This window comes from Macaca thibetana, chromosome 8 (genome assembly GCF_024542745.1).
Source record: "Macaca thibetana thibetana isolate TM-01 chromosome 8, ASM2454274v1, whole genome shotgun sequence".
Lineage (NCBI taxonomy): Eukaryota > Metazoa > Chordata > Mammalia > Primates > Cercopithecidae > Macaca > Macaca thibetana.
The window spans coordinates 57,812,935-57,829,060 of NC_065585.1; the positions used below are offsets into that span (position 1 = coordinate 57,812,935).

The 16,126-nt window shown below is 35.9% G+C and overlaps 1 protein-coding gene across 1 annotated transcript in view; it reads right to left on the bottom strand.

The window, feature by feature from the left end:
- The window catches only part of CNBD1 (cyclic nucleotide binding domain containing 1), a 594,524-nt gene that overhangs the window by 242,083 nt on the left and 336,315 nt on the right, over positions 1 to 16,126 (bottom strand). The window contains exon 5 of the mRNA XM_050801223.1: positions 13,860 to 14,005. Within this exon, the coding sequence (XP_050657180.1) occupies positions 13,860 to 14,005 (146 nt within the window). The remainder of the gene's footprint in view (positions 1 to 13,859; positions 14,006 to 16,126) is intronic.

Sequence of the window (16,126 nt, forward strand, 5' to 3'; positions counted from 1 at the left end):
GAGGATCAAATGAATGAAAAGAAGCGAGAAGAGAAACCAAAAGAAAAAAGAAGAAAAAGAAATGAACAAAGCCTGCAAGAAGTATGGGATTATGTAAAAAGACCAAATCTACGTCTGATTGGGGTGCCTGAAAGTGAGGGGGAAAATGGAACCAAGTTGGAAAACACTCTTCAGGATATCATCCAGGAGAACTTCCCCAACCTAGTAGGGCAGGCCAACATTCAAATCCAGGAAATACAGAGAACGCCACAAAGATACTCCTCGAGAAGAGCAACTCCAAGACACATCATTGCCAGATTCACCAAAGTTGAAATGAAGGAAAAAATCTTAAGGGCAGCCAGAGAGAAAGGTAGGGTTACCCACAAAGGGAAGCCCATCAGACTAACAGCAGATCTCTCGGCAGAAACTCTCCAAGCCAGAAGAGAGTGGGGGCCAATATTCAACATTCTTAAAGAAAAGAATTTTAAACCCAGAATTTCATATCCAGCCAAACTAAGTTTCATAAATGAAGGAGAAATAAAATCCTTTACAGATAAGCAAATGCTTAGAGATTTTGTCACCACTAGGCCTGCCTTACAAGAGACCCTGAAGGAAGCACTAAACATGGAAAGGAACAACCGGTACCAGCCATTGCAAAAACATGCCAAAATGTAAAGACCATCGAGGCTAGGAAGAAACTGCATCAACTAACGAGCAAAATAACCAGTTAATATCATAATGGCAGGATCAAGTTCACACATAACAATCTTAACCTTAAATGTAAATGGACTAAATGCTCCAATTAAAAGACACAGACTGGCAAACTGGATAAAGAGTCAAGACCCATCAGTCTGCTGTATTCAGGAGACCCATCTCACACGCAGAGACATACATAGGCTCAAAATAAAGGGATGGAGGAAGATTTACCAAGCAAATGGAGAACAAAAAAAAGCGGGGGTTGCAATACTAGTCTCTGATAAAACAGACTTTAAACCATCAAAGATTAAAAGAGACAAAGAAGGCCATTACATAATGGTAAACGGATCAATTCAACAGGAAGAGCTAACTATCCTAAATATATATGCACCCAATACAGGAGCACCCAGATTCATAAAGCAAGTCCTTAGAGACTTACAAAGAGACCTAGACTCCCATACAATAATAATGGGAGACTTCAACACTCCACTGTCAACATTAGACAGATCAATGATACAGAAAGTTAACAAGGATATCCAGGAATTGAACTCATCTCTGCAGCAAGCAGACCTAATAGACATCTATAGAACTCTCCACCCCAAATCAACAGAATATACATTCTTCTCAGCACCACATCGTACTTACTCCAAAATCGACCATGTAATTGGAAGTAAAGCACTCCTCAGCAAATGTAAAAGAACAGAAATTATAACAAACTGTCTCTCAGACCACAGTGCAATCAAACTAGAACTCAGGACTAAGAAACTCAATCAAAACCGCTCAACTACATGGAAACTGAACAACCTGCTCCTGAATGACTACTGGGTACATAACGAAATGAAGGCAGCAATAAAGATGTTCTTTGAAACCAATGAGAACAAAGATACAACATACCAGAATCTCTGGGACACATTTAAAGCAGTGTGTAGAGGGAAATTTATAGCACTAAATGCCCACAAGAGAAAGCAGGAAAGATCTAAAATTGACACTCTAACATCACAATTAAAAGAACTAGAGAAGCAAGAGCAAACACATTCGAAAGCTAGCAGAAGGCTAGAAATAACTAAGATCAGAGCAGAACTGAAGGAGATAGAGACACAAAAAACTCTCCAAAAAAACAATGAATCCAGGAGTTGGTTTTTTGAAAAGATCAACAAAATTGACAGACCACTAGCAAGACTAATAAAGAAGAAAAGAGAGAAGAATCAAATCGACGCAATTAAAAATGATAAAGGGGATATCACCACCGACCCCACAGAAATACAAACTACCATCAGAGAATACTATAAACACCTCTACGCAAATAAACTGGAAAATCTAGAAGAAATGGATAATTTCCTGGACACTTACACTCTTCCAAGACTAAACCAGGAAGAAGTTGAATCCCTGAATAGACCAATAGCAGGCTCTGAAATTGAGGCAATAATTAATAACCTACCAACCAAAAAAAGTCCAGGACCAGATGGATTCACAGCTGAATTCTACCAGAGGTACAAGGAGGAGTTGGTACCATTCCTTCTGAAACTATTCCAATCAATAGAAAAAGAGGGAATCCTCCCTAACTCATTTTATGAGGCCAACATCATCCTGATACCAAAGCCTGGCAGAGACACAACAAAAAAAGAGAATTTTAGACCAATATCCCTGATGAACATCGATGCAAAAATCCTCAATAAAATACTGGCAAACCGGATTCAGCAACACATCTAAAAGCTTATCCACCATGATCAAGTGGGCTTCATCCCTGGGATGCAAGGCTGGTTCAACATTCGCAAATCAATAAACATAATCCAGCATATAAACAGAACCAAAGACAAGAACCACATGATTATCTCAATAGATGCAGAAAAGGCTTTTGACAAAATTCAACAGCCCTTCATGCTAAAAACGCTCAATAAATTTGGTATTGATGGAACGTACCTCAAAATAATAAGAGCTATTTATGACAAACCCACAGCCAATATCATACTGAATGGGCAAAAACTGGAAAAATTCCCTTTGAAAACTGGCACAAGACAGGGATGCCCTCTCTCACCACTCCTATTCAACATAGTGTTGGAAGTTCTGGCTAGGGCAATTAGGCAAGAGAAAGAAATCAAGGGTATTCAGTTAGGAAAAGAAGAAGTCAAACTGTCCCTGTTTGCAGATGACATGATTGTATATTTAGAAAACCCCATTGTCTCAGCCCAAAATCTCCTTAAGCTGATAAGCAACTTCAGCAAAGTCTCAGGATACAAAATTAATGTGCAAAAATCACAAGCATTCTTATACACCAGTAACAGACAAACAGAGAGCCAAATCAGGAATGAACTTCCATTCACAATTGCTTCAAAGAGAATCAAATACCTAGGAATCCAACTTACAAGGGATGTAAAGGACCTCTTCAAGGAGAACTACAAACCACTGCTCAGTGAAATCAAAGAGGACACAAACAAATGGAAGAACATACCATGCTCATGGATAGGAAGAATCAATATCGTGAAAATGGCCATACTGCCCAAGGTAATTTATAGATTCAATGCCATCCCCATCAAGCTACCAATGAGTTTCTTCACAGAATTGGAAAAAACTGCTTAAAGTTCATATGGAACCAAAAAAGAGCCCGCATCTCCAAGACAATCCTAAGTCAAAAGAACAAAGCTGGAGGCATCACGCTACCTGACTTCAAACTATACTACAAGGCTACAGTAACCAAAACAGCATGGTACTGGTACCAAAACAGAGATATAGACCAATGGAACAGAACAGAGTCCTCAGAAATAATACCACACATCTACAGCCATCTGATCTTTGACAAACCTGAGAGAAACAAGAAATGGGGAAAGGATTCCCTATTTAATAAATGGTGCTGGGAAAATTGGCTAGCCGTAAGTAGAAAGCTGAAACTGGATCCTTTCCTTACTCCTTATACGAAAATTAATTCAAGATGGATTAGAGACTTAAATGTTAGACCTAATACCATAAAAATCCTAGAGGAAAACCTAGGTAGTACCATTCAGGACATAGGCATGGGCAAAGACTTCATGTCTAAAACACCAAAAGCAACGGCAGCAAAAGCCAAAATTGACAAATGGGATCTCATTAAACTAAAGAGCTTCTGCACAGCAAAAGAAACTACCATCAGAGTGAACAGGCAACCTACAGAATGGGAGAAAATTTTGCAATCTACTCATCTGACAAAGGGCTAATATCCAGAACCTACAAAGAACTCAAACAAATTTACAAGAAAAAAACAAACAACCCCATCAAAAAGTGGGCAAAGGATATGAACAGACATTTCTCAAAAGAAGACATTCATACAGCCAACAGACACATGAAAAAATGCTCATCATCACTGGCCATCAGAGAAATGCAAATCAAAACCACAATGAGATACCATCTCACACCAGTTAGAATGACGATCATTAAAAAGTCAGGAAACAACAGGTGCTGGAGAGGATGTGGAGAAATAGGAACACTTTTACATTGTTGGTGGGATTGTAAACTAGTTCAACCATTATGGAAAACAGTATGGCGATTCCTCAAGGATCTAGAACTAGATGTACCATATGACCCAGCCATCCCATTACTGGGTATATACCCAAAGGATTATAAATTATGCTGCTATAAAGACACATGCACACGTATGTTTATTGCAGCACTATTCACAATAGCAAAGACTTGGAATCAACCCAAATGTCCATCAGTGACAGATTGGATTAAGAAAATGTGGCACATATACAACATGGAATACTATGCAGCCATCAAAAAGGATGAGTTTGCGTCCTTTGTAGGGACATGGATGCAGCTGGAAACCATCATTCTTAGCAAACTATCACAAGAACAGAAAACCAAACACCGCATGTTCTCACTCATAGGTGGGAACTGAACAATAAGATCACTTGGACTCAGGAAGGGGAACATCACACACAGGGGCCTATCATGGGGAGGGGGGGGGGGGGGGGTAGGGATTGCATTGGGAGTTATACCTGATGTAAATGATGAGTTGATGGGTGCAGCACACCAACATGGCACAAGTATACATATGTAACAAACCTGCACGTTATGCACATGTACCCTACAACTTAAAGTATAATAATAATAAATAAATTTAAAAAAAAATAGCTTACATAAGAGAATATTATTCAGCTATTAAAGGAACAATTAACAGCGTATGAGGTACAATGAAGTACATAATGCAATGCAGATAAACCATGAAAACACTACGTTAAGTGAAAGAACTCAACACAAAAGGTCACATATTGTATGATTCCATTCATACAAAATGTTCAGAATAAATAAAACCATAGAAACAGAGAACAGGCTAGTGGCTACCAGGGTCTAGGGGAATGGTGAGTGATTGCTTAATGGGCAAGGGGTTCCGTTTTGGGATGTTAGAAATTTGGGGGAACTGGATGCTGTGATGGTTCCAAAATATTTTGAATGTGTTAAATGTCACTGAGTTGTACACTCTAAAAGATTCCCATTATATGAATTTTACCTCAATTTTTAAAAAGGCTTATTAAGATGCAATTCAATGAAATTCACCCTTTTAAAATGTACAATTCTGTTGATTTTTAGTATATGTAAAGATATGTTGAATCTCATCACAATCTAATATTAGAATATTTTTATCATTCCCAAAAGAAACTCTTACGCATCAGCAATAATGTCCCTTACCCCACGTCCCAAAGGTGGCAACCATTATGTTACTTGATGTCCAGATGAATTGGCCTATTCTGGAGATTTCATATAAAAGCAATCATAAACATGTGGCCTTTTGTGACTGGCTTCTTTTATTTATCATAATGGTTTCAAGGTTTACACAAATTGTGGCATATATCAGTACTTCACCACTTTTTTCACCAAAAAGTTTTCTATTATAATGATATGTACATACTTTTTAAAAGTTCTTTCACTCATTGATGGAAATTCGGTCTTTTTCCACATTATGGCTACTGTGAATAATACTGCTATAAACATTTGTATATAAGTTTTGCATTAATGTACATTTTCATTTCTTAGGTGTGTATTTAGGAGTGGAATTCTGGGGTGATATGGTTTAACTGTGTCCTCACCCATATCTCATCTTGAATTGTAGCTCCCATAATTCCCACATGTTGTGGGAGGGACCTGGTGGGAGACAACTGAATCATGGGGGCAGTTTCCCCCATACTGTTCTTGGGGTAGTGAATAAGTCTCTCAAGAGCTGATGGTTTTGGAAGGGGTTTCCACTTTCTCTTGGCTCTCATTCTCTCTTGCCCGCTGTCATGTATGATGTGTCTTGCTTCCCCCTTGCCCTCTGCCATGATTGTGAGGCCTCCCTAGTCACACGGAACTGTAAGTTTATTAAATCTCTTTCTTTTATAAATTACCCAGTCTCAATCATGTCTTTATTAGCAGCTTGAAAACAGGCTAATAAGGTCAATTGATGCTGGTAGAGTGAGGTGCTGCTGTAAACATACCCAAAAATGTGGAAATGATTTGGAAACTGGGTAACAGGCAGAGGTTGGAACAGTTTGGAGGGCTCAGAAGAAGACAGGAAAATGTGGAAAAGTTTGGAACTTCCTAGAGACTAGTTGAATGGCTTTGACCAAAATGTTCAGAGTGATATGGACAGTAAAATCCAGGCTAAGGTGGTCTCAGATGGAGATAAAGAACTTGTTGGGAACTGGAGAAAAGGTGACTGCTGCTATGTTTTAGCAAAGAGACTGGTAGCATTTTGCCCCTGCCCTAGAGGACTGTGGAACTTTGAACTTGAGGAAGATGATTTAGGGTATCAGCAAAGCATTCAAGAAGTGACTTGGGTGCTGTTAAAAGCATTCAGTTTTAAAAGGAAAACAGTATAACAATTCAAAAAATTTGCAGCCTGATGATGTGATAGAAAAGAACAACTGCAGACCCTCAGCACTAGCCCATGAAAGTAGCTGGGAGTGAGGCTATATCCTGCAAAGCCACAGGGGTGGAGCCACCCAACATATGGGAACCCATCTCTTGTATCAGTGTGACCTGGATGTGAGACATGGAGTTAAAGGAGATCATTTTGAAGCTTTAAGATTTGACTGCCCAGCTGCATTTTGGACTTGCATGGGGCCTTTAGCGCCTTGGTTTTGGCCAATTTCTCCCATTTGGAACAGCTGTATTTACCCAATGCCTGTACCCTGATTGTATCTAGTAAGTAAGGAATTTGCTTTTGATTTTACAGGCTCACAAGTAGATGGGACTTGCCTTGTCTCAGATTAGACTTTGGACTGTGGACTTTTGAGTTAATGCTAAAATGAATTAAGACTTTGGGAGATAGTTGGGAAGACATGATTGGTTTTGAAAAGTGAGGACATGAGATTTGGGAGGGGCCAGAAGTGAAATGGTTTGGCTGTGTCCCCACCTATATCACGTCTTGAACTGTAGCTCCCATAATTCCCATGTGCTATAGGAGGGAGCCAGTGTGAGATAATTGAATCGTGGGGCGGTTTCCTCCATACTATTGCATGGTAGTGAATAAGTCTCATGAGATCTGATGGTTTCATAAGGGGTTTCCCCTTTCACTTGGCTCTCATCGTCTCTTGTCTGCCACTATGTAAGATGTGTCTTGCTTCCCCTTCACCCTCTGCCATGATTTTGAGGCTTCGCTGACCCTGTGGAACTGTGAGTCCATTAAACTTCTTTCCTTTATAAATTATCCAGTCTCAGGTATGTCTTTATTAGCAACGTGAGAACAAACTACTACATGGGGCAAATGTAACATTATGGTTAATATTTGAGGAACTGCCAAACTGTTTTACAAAGTGGCTTCATCTTACAATCCCAAGAGAAATGTATGAGCTTCAACTTCTCTACATCCATACCAACACTTAATACTTTCTTTCATATTTTAATCATGATAGTGGAGATGGAGTAGTATGCCATTGTGGTTTTTATTTGGAATTGCTTAATGACAATAACATTGGACATTTTCACATGCTTATTGGCTATATCTTCTCTGAAAATGTGTCTATTCAGCTAATATACTCATTTTTAAATTCGGTTAATTGTCTTCTTGTTATTGAGGTTTACAAGTTCTTCACATTCTGGACATGAGACCCTTATTAGATATATGATTTGCAAGTACTGTGTTCCATTTCAAGGGCTGCATTTTTACCTTGTTGATTCTATTCTTTGAAGCTGAAAATATTTTAATTTTTATAAGGTCCAAATTATTCAATATTTTCTTTGTGTCTTGTACTGTCAGTGTTATGTGTAAAAACGCATGGCTTAACCTGTGATTATGAAGATTCTTTTCTTCTAAAAGTTTTATAGTTTTAATTATTACATTGATATTCTCGATTCACGTTTGGTAAATATTTGTGTATGGTGTAAGTAAATAAGTGTGTATGGTCTATCTTCATTATCTAGCATCTTAGTTCCTCAAGCATAATTTGTTGAAAAGAGTTTTCTTTCCATCTTGGCAACCTTGTCTAAAACCAATAGACCATCAAGTTAAAACATTATTTCTGGACTCAGTCTGTTCCATTGATCTATCTCTCTCTATATATATCTATGCCAATATCACACTGTTATGTTACTATAGGTTTGTAGTAGTTTTGAAATAGAGAAGTGTGAGTCTTTCAACTTTATCATTTGTTTTCAAAAAAGTTTTGACTGTTTTGCATCCCCTAAATTTCTATATGAATTTTAAGATCAGCTTATTAATTTCTGCAAAAAAAAAAGGCAATTGATATTTTGTTAGGGATTGTGTTGAATCTGTAGATCAATATAAATAGTATTGTTATCTTATCAATATTAATTATGTAGATCTATGAACATTGAATTACCTTCTATTTATTTACTAATTTATTTCAACAGTTTTATACTTTTCAATGTACAAGTCTTGCACTTCATTTATAAAATTTATTCCTAAGCAGGTTATATTTTTGATGTTATTGGCAAATTGAAATGAATTTCTTAATTGCATTTTTTTAAATTAACTTTTATTCTTAACTGTTCAATACGTGTGCTATAGAGTCTCCTTTAAATACTTGACAGACTTCATTATGAATCCATGTGGGTCAGGGATTTTCTTTGTGAGAATAATTTAAATTACCAATTTAATACATTATTTTAGTTATCCTTCAAGTTTTCCTTCTTTTGAGTCAACTATGATAGTTTGTATCTGAACTTGTTCATTATATCTAAGTTATGAGTTTCTATAATACAGCATGTGTTAGGTCATTCATGCATTGCTTTAAAGAAACACATGATACTGGGTCATTTGTAAAGAAAAGATGTTTAGGCCGGGCGCGGTGGCTCAAGCCTGTAATCCCAGCACTTTGGGAGGCCGAGACGGGTGGATCATGAGGTCAGGAGATCAAGACCATCCTGGCTAACACGGTGAAACCCTGTCTCTACTAAAAAAATACAAAAAAATTAGCCGGGCGAGGTGGCGGGCACCTGTAGTCCCAGCTACTAGGGAGGCTGAGGCAGGAAAATGGCGGGAACCCGGGAGGCGGAGCTTGCAGTGAGCCGAGATCGTGCCACTGCACCACTCCAGCCTGGGCGACAGAGCGAGACTCCGTCTCAAAAAAAAAAAAAAAAAAAGGCTGCATGAGCATGGTGGGTGCCGGCATCCTCTCAGCTTCAGGGAAAGCCTCAAGGAGCTTTTACTCATAGTAGAAGGTAAAATGGAAGCAGACGTATCACATGGAGAGAGAAGGAGCAGGAGAGAGAATAAGGGAGGGTGTCATACACATTTAAACAACCAGATCTTGTGAGAATTCACTCACTATCATGAGGACAGTACCAAGTTACAAGGGATCCACCCCCAAGAACCAGAAACCTTGCACCAGGCCACATCTCCAACACTAGGAATTATATCTCAACATGAGATTTGGAGGGGATGTCCAAATTATATCATTCTGCCCCTGGCCCCCAAATCTCATATCCTTCTCACATTCTAAAATACAATTATCCCATCTCAATAATTCCCAAAAGTCTTAACTTGCTCCAGCATTAACTCAAAAGTCCCAAGTCCAAGGTCTTATCTGAGTTTGAATCCATATTCCTCCCACCTATGAGCCTATAAAATCAAAACATACTATTTACTTCCAAGATACAATGGGGAAAAAGGCATTGGAAAAACATTCCCATTCCAAAAGGGAGAAATTGACCAAAAGAAAGAGGCTGCAGGCCTCAAGCAAATCTGAAGTCTAGCGAGGTGGTTAGAAATAGCCAGGCCATATCTTGATCACTTTGTTGCTTAGAAATTTCTTCCACAGATACTGTAAGTCATCACTTATAAATTCAAACACCATTTATCTCCTACACCACTTATTAAAGAGACTGTCCTTTCTCCACTGAGTGTTTTTAGCACCTTTGTCAAAAATCAAGCAAAATGGGAACAGTGCCTTATAAAACCATCAGATCCTATGAGAACTCACTCAGTATCATGAGAACTGCATGGGAGTGACTGCCCTCATGATTCAGCTACCTCCACTTGGTTTCTCCCTGAGCATGTGGGTTTTGGGGGGATTATGGGCAATACAATTCAAGATAAGATTTGGATGGGGACACAAAGCCTTACCATATCAACATATTTGTTTTTATGCCATTGCCTTGCGTTTTTATTATAATCACTTTTCAATGTATTTTGAAATCAGAGAGTGTGATGCCTCTAGCTTTGTTCTTTTTGCTCAAAATTGTTTTGGCCATTTGGGTTTTTTTGTGGTTCCATATGAATTTAAGAATTGTTTTTCTATTTCTGTGAAAAATGTCATGAAATTTTGATAGGGAATGCATGGAATCTATAGATCGCTTTGAATAGTATGAGCATTTTAACAATATTAATTTTTTCAACCCATGAGCATAGAAAGGACAGCTTTCTATTTATTACTATTTTTCTCAATTTCTTTTATCAATATTTTCTACTTTACAGTTTGCAGGTCTTTCACTTCCTTGGTTAGATTTTTTGTTGTTATTGGTAAATGGAATTGTTTCCTTATTTTCCTCTTTGAATATTTTATTACTAGAGAAACACTACTAATTTTTGTATGTTGATTTTGTATCCTGCAATTTTACTGAATTCATTTATCTTGTCTGCCTTTAGTGTCAGGGTAATGCTGGCCTCATAAAATTAGTCTGGAAGTATACCCTCCTATTCAATTTTTGGAAGAATGTAAGAATAATCGATATTAATTCTTTTTAAAATGTTTGGTAAAATTCAGCAGTGAAGCCTTCCTTTCCTGGGTTTCTCTTGGATCTCCTTTTTTTCTTGATCAGTCTACATAAAGACTAGATTTATACTAAATCTCAGCTAAAGATTTTATTTCTTCTATTATAAGAATAAATTATTTGAATTATGGTTAATTTATGTCTAGAAAAGACGCCCACTACATATTTCATGAGATTTAGCTACCATATTTTTAGTTGTTAAATAAAATATAAACCACAACAGAAAATAAAATATATGCAGGTTAAAGAAATGTTAGAAGTTTAGTAACATAAAAATATTTTCAGCATTAAAAATAAATATAAAATTTAATGAAAATGAGGACTTTTGGAGTTTTTGAGATACAACCTCACCAAAGTGGGTTCAGAATGAAATAAAATGAAAGAAATAGAAGGGAAATAATACTGTAAGACAAAGGACTACACAAAGAAAACAGTAAAGGTGACATAGATATAAAAGAGAAAAACATATTTTATAGAAATGTGTTTTAATATTAACATAAAGCTAGATAATAAGAGTTTGATCTGGGATATTGTTACAGGTTGTAACTAAACAGGCAGTTCTTTTAGTTTTCATGAGCTTTAGGTTATCAATCATAAAAATGTCCCTAGTTCAGGCCCTAAAAATGTAATCTAATGAAAAATTCTTCCATTTGACTTCAGTAAACTATATCTACCTACACATGTATATGGAGAGATGACTATCTATAAAATATATTACATACAGTAATTTTAATATAAGTACTCATATATAGTAATATTAATATAGTCAGTAAATAATAATATAGTAATCATGTTTTTGTAGCATTTTAACTTAGAGACACATAATGTGTTTTATTCACTACTTAGAAGTATAATATTGTTTTCCTGTTACTGTTTGATTGTTTATAAAAACTGAATGAGCAAGAGGTTTAGTGAATAATGGTAAGTTTAGGAAGCTTTCTTAATGAGGCTTTAAGAACTAGTGGCCAGAAAAGAGACCAGAAGGTACAAACAGCTGTGTGGAATTGCACCAGAGAAATGGAAGCCCCAGTAGCAGATTGAAAGTCAGCAGCCTGGTGATGAGGGGCTACTAGAGGGAATAGTTTAAATAACAGCAGAGGGAGGGAAACACATACATGAATAAAGAAAAAGGAGAGAGACAGACACCTAGTTGGGCCTTTTTATTAAATTGGATGAACAAAGAAATCTACAAAGGGCAGATATTTAATGAGTTGACTTCTTTGGTAGTGAAACAGATCTGAGCTGTCGGAACTAAATGCTTTAAAAACTTGAGAGAGATTTTGACACAGGTAGGTGTAAACACAGAGACTCCTAATTTTTAAGTGTTGAAGGTACACCCTATTGAAATGCAAGTTGGAATGCCTGACACTTGTGAAAGATTGAAAATTCATATTTTAATCATCAATCACCTGAGTTAAGGTGCCATCAGAATTAAACGTTTCTAATTTTAATTTTAGAAAATGTTTGAAAAAAATGTATAATTACAAATATTAACAAATGAACATTTACTGTGAGAGAATAAAACGAACTCAAATATATGTAGGAGAAAGTTAATTTTAGCCCTTTATCACCCCTCAATTTCACTCCCCTCTACTAAGGCAACAATTTTTAAAAATATGTATTTTTGGAATGTCCTTCTGGACCCACTTGTATAGTTTAAAAAATATATATGTATATATGTGTGCGTGTGTATAAATTTAGACTTTTTCATAAATGTGTTAATATAATTTGCAATTATTCTATTTACTGTCTTTAATGTTTCTATAGCAATATATATAAATCTAGCTTATTCTTTTTAATCACTGTTTAGAATTCTATAGAATAGATATATCAAAATATGTGTAGCCAATCTTCTATTCAAGGACATTTAGGTTGTTCCCATATTTTTTACCATTATAAATATGTTTTCAGTGATTTATAAAACAAATTAATTTTTAATTACTATCCTCAATCTAATGGCAAAGTGATGTTGAATGTTTGTCCTTTATTCCCTTTCAAAATTATTTCATCCCCTTTAAAATTCCTTTGATTTATTTTTCATTGCTTGATCACAGATTAAATAGAACTAATTATGAGAGAAGATCATTGAGGGAAAATGCTGGAAATATGTAAATTATTTCAATAGACATATATTCTTTAAAATTCCAGTTAGGTTTTAAATGTCATGATCTTGATAAACCAGTTTGTACTAACAGTGACATAATACACAGAGAACAAGTTTAGAATTGGTTGAAGTGTGTTTGAAACTCGATTCTAAGCAAGAATACTCCGTGTGATATTTGTGTTGTGCCTCAGGGGTCCTCATCTGTGGGGAATAATAATAGCAATATCTTCCTTCATTTGTTTTTCTGAGGAACAAAAAGGGATGCTTCTGACACAAAGAATGTATTAAATTATATGCCTACCCCCATAATTAAAATATAACAAGTCTATTAATATATCCACTAAGTCCTTCGTGAAGGGACCAAAAACTAAAATTGGGAAATGAAAATCTATCCAGATAGGCTTTTTTCCCTATATCTGGATTAGTACCTGACTCAGTCAAATAATCATATTGACTGTCTGCTGTCTCACCTATGAAAATCAACACTATATTGTTACTAAATGTGTATCTCAGATATTGGTTCCAAAAGTGTGGTGCCTGCACTAGTGGCATTACCTGAGGTATTATAAACGAAATTGAGGCCTCATCCTATACCTACTGAACCAGAAATTCTGATGTTTAAACCTAACAATATGGGTCTCAATGTGATCACTGAGTAATTCTGATTCATTCTCCAGGCAGAGAAACACTAGTGTATATCTTAAACTCTAAGTACTAAAATGTGAGATGTTATTCATTTCACTACTTATAAACTTACAAATGAAATACACCCAAATAGTATATTTTTACCACGTCAACTGAAATTGTCAAGTGAAATTTTAAGCATAATAATGATAAAGAACTCAAAATAGTGGCCTGCATTTTATCTCGCCAAATTTTTCCCACATTAGTCTATTACCTGTGCTGCCTTTCAACCAGGTTTCGGAAAAGACGGTCTTACTAAGTGTTTTCAGATGCTTATCATTTAGCTGAGAGGTTAAATTTGGAATTGTTTTCAGGTACTTCCACACAGTTTTATGTTCATATGGCGTCCTGTGAATGGGCCTCAAAAAAAAAAAAATTACAAATTCAGAGAGTATGGCAGAAATGCAAAGAAACAAACAGATTCTTATTTTTTAAATTTCCAAATTTGTATTTTCTTTGTAGTTAGGGGTTTTTAAAAAAGAACTGTGATGCTATTATATTTTGTCTTACTAATCAACTTCAGGATTTGTTACCCTTCCAACATTAAGATGCACTTTCACAGTACTTTAAACTTTAGGAAATTACACAATGCCTTTATCATTCTTTTTAAAAAGAAAACTCAGTACTCCAATTGTAAAGTTGCATCTCTTATCAGTAGTTATTATTATAATAATAAAGACCTCTTTCAGATATTAAAAAGATTAATGTTGTTTTCACTGTTTATTCTTAATTCTTTTAAGTACTATTAAAGTTAGATCAAATGGAAATATACTTTAACACTAAAGGGGATAAATCATAAGTGAAAAGATACATATGTACTTTTAAATGAAACATGATTATCATATAATACATGGTATTTATTATTTATTTTTAATTGTTAAAACTCTTTAATAAATGTAACACTAAATCAGGATATAAAATTCCTATCAATCTAATGTCTCAAAGGACTAACCTAGCTGTCATAAATACCATTTCAAAATACTCAGCAGTTAGCTGGGCGTGGTGGCTCACGCCTGTAATCCCAGCACTTTGGGAGGCTGAGGCAGGTGGATCAAGAGGTCAGGAGATCAAGACCATCCTGGCCAACATGGTGAAACCCTGTCTCTACTAAAAATACCAAAATACAAAATACTCAGCAGTTTTCAAGCAAATTTTTAAAAATTCATGTGAAAAATTAATTTAGCCTCATAAAGGGAATTTCAGATACCCATACCACACATATGGGTTTGACAGTAATAGTCCCAGTTTAGATATGACATAGTGTTGGCCCATCTGGTATCCATGTGTATGCATACAGGTTTATGTCTGTATCTGTTTATTGAATGATATAAATTGTGTTTTTTGTTTTGGGTTGTAGCAAAAAAAAAGTTTAAAAATACTAGCTTAGTATACAGTCTTGAGAAATAGTTTTGAGAAAACTGGCTCCCTACACAATGTCATTTACAAATTTGTTCTTCAGATGCAATAACAAATAATTCGTATTAGAAATAGCATGATATCATAACCAAAACCTAAAATATGTGCCATTGACTTAGCAGCCAAACAGGAGGTGGCAAGGAAATACTATCACAGGCTGTAAAGATAGAGGGTTTTCTTTTTTTGTTTATTTTAGTGGTAATACATTTATTAGTTGCCTGCAATAATTTATAAGGCAGATCAAGTGCCTAGAAAACTTGCTACTTCATAGAAAGTAGCTGGAAAGAGCCAGAACATTATTGTGTTTTGTTTGCTTAGTGCTGCTTGTTTGTAGCAATATATTATTAACTGATTCAGGTTGATCAGTTTTCAAGTATAAAAGAAAGGGAATAGAGAGGATCTAGAAAAGTGGGACATGGTTATAAAAAGCCCAGTACTTCCTCATCCCATATAGCAAGAAAGGACTTGAAAGTCATCTCAGTAAATAAAGGCGCTTAACCCTATGGCAAAGGTCTGATGAAAAGTTTGGCCTCCTCATCCAAGCCTACTTTTTTAGAAGGCCTTAAAGTAGTCTCCATGAAGAGAGAGATGGGCACAAGGAATAAGCACAGAAATAATAAACGACTTAAAAACAACGTCTACAACATAACCTTGGCTTTGGTTGCTGCCTCATAGAAGATACTGAAAACAAATAGATAAAAATTCTGTTATGTTTTTGAAGCATCTATACCACTGAAATACCTAATACTATGCTCTAAAAACAGTTTTGGCTTATTGAACTCTCAAACCAAAAGAAATTGTGCCACACTCCTCACCCTTCAAAGGGAACATAATCTCCAGTGTTCTTACATTTGTCCACCAGGTCAAAAGATAAGAGAAAACCTCCCAGATAGTGGAGCCAGGTGTTCCTCCCAAAAAACAGATCTAAGATCTAATTTTTAAAACTTCCAGTACTGTTAGGGTGGAGGTTTTTTATAATACTAGCCCAGCAAAACAGCAGTGTTGCTCTCAATCAATGGCTATAATGTTTCCATTTCTTCCTTTTTTCTTAGTATGAGTTTTTAT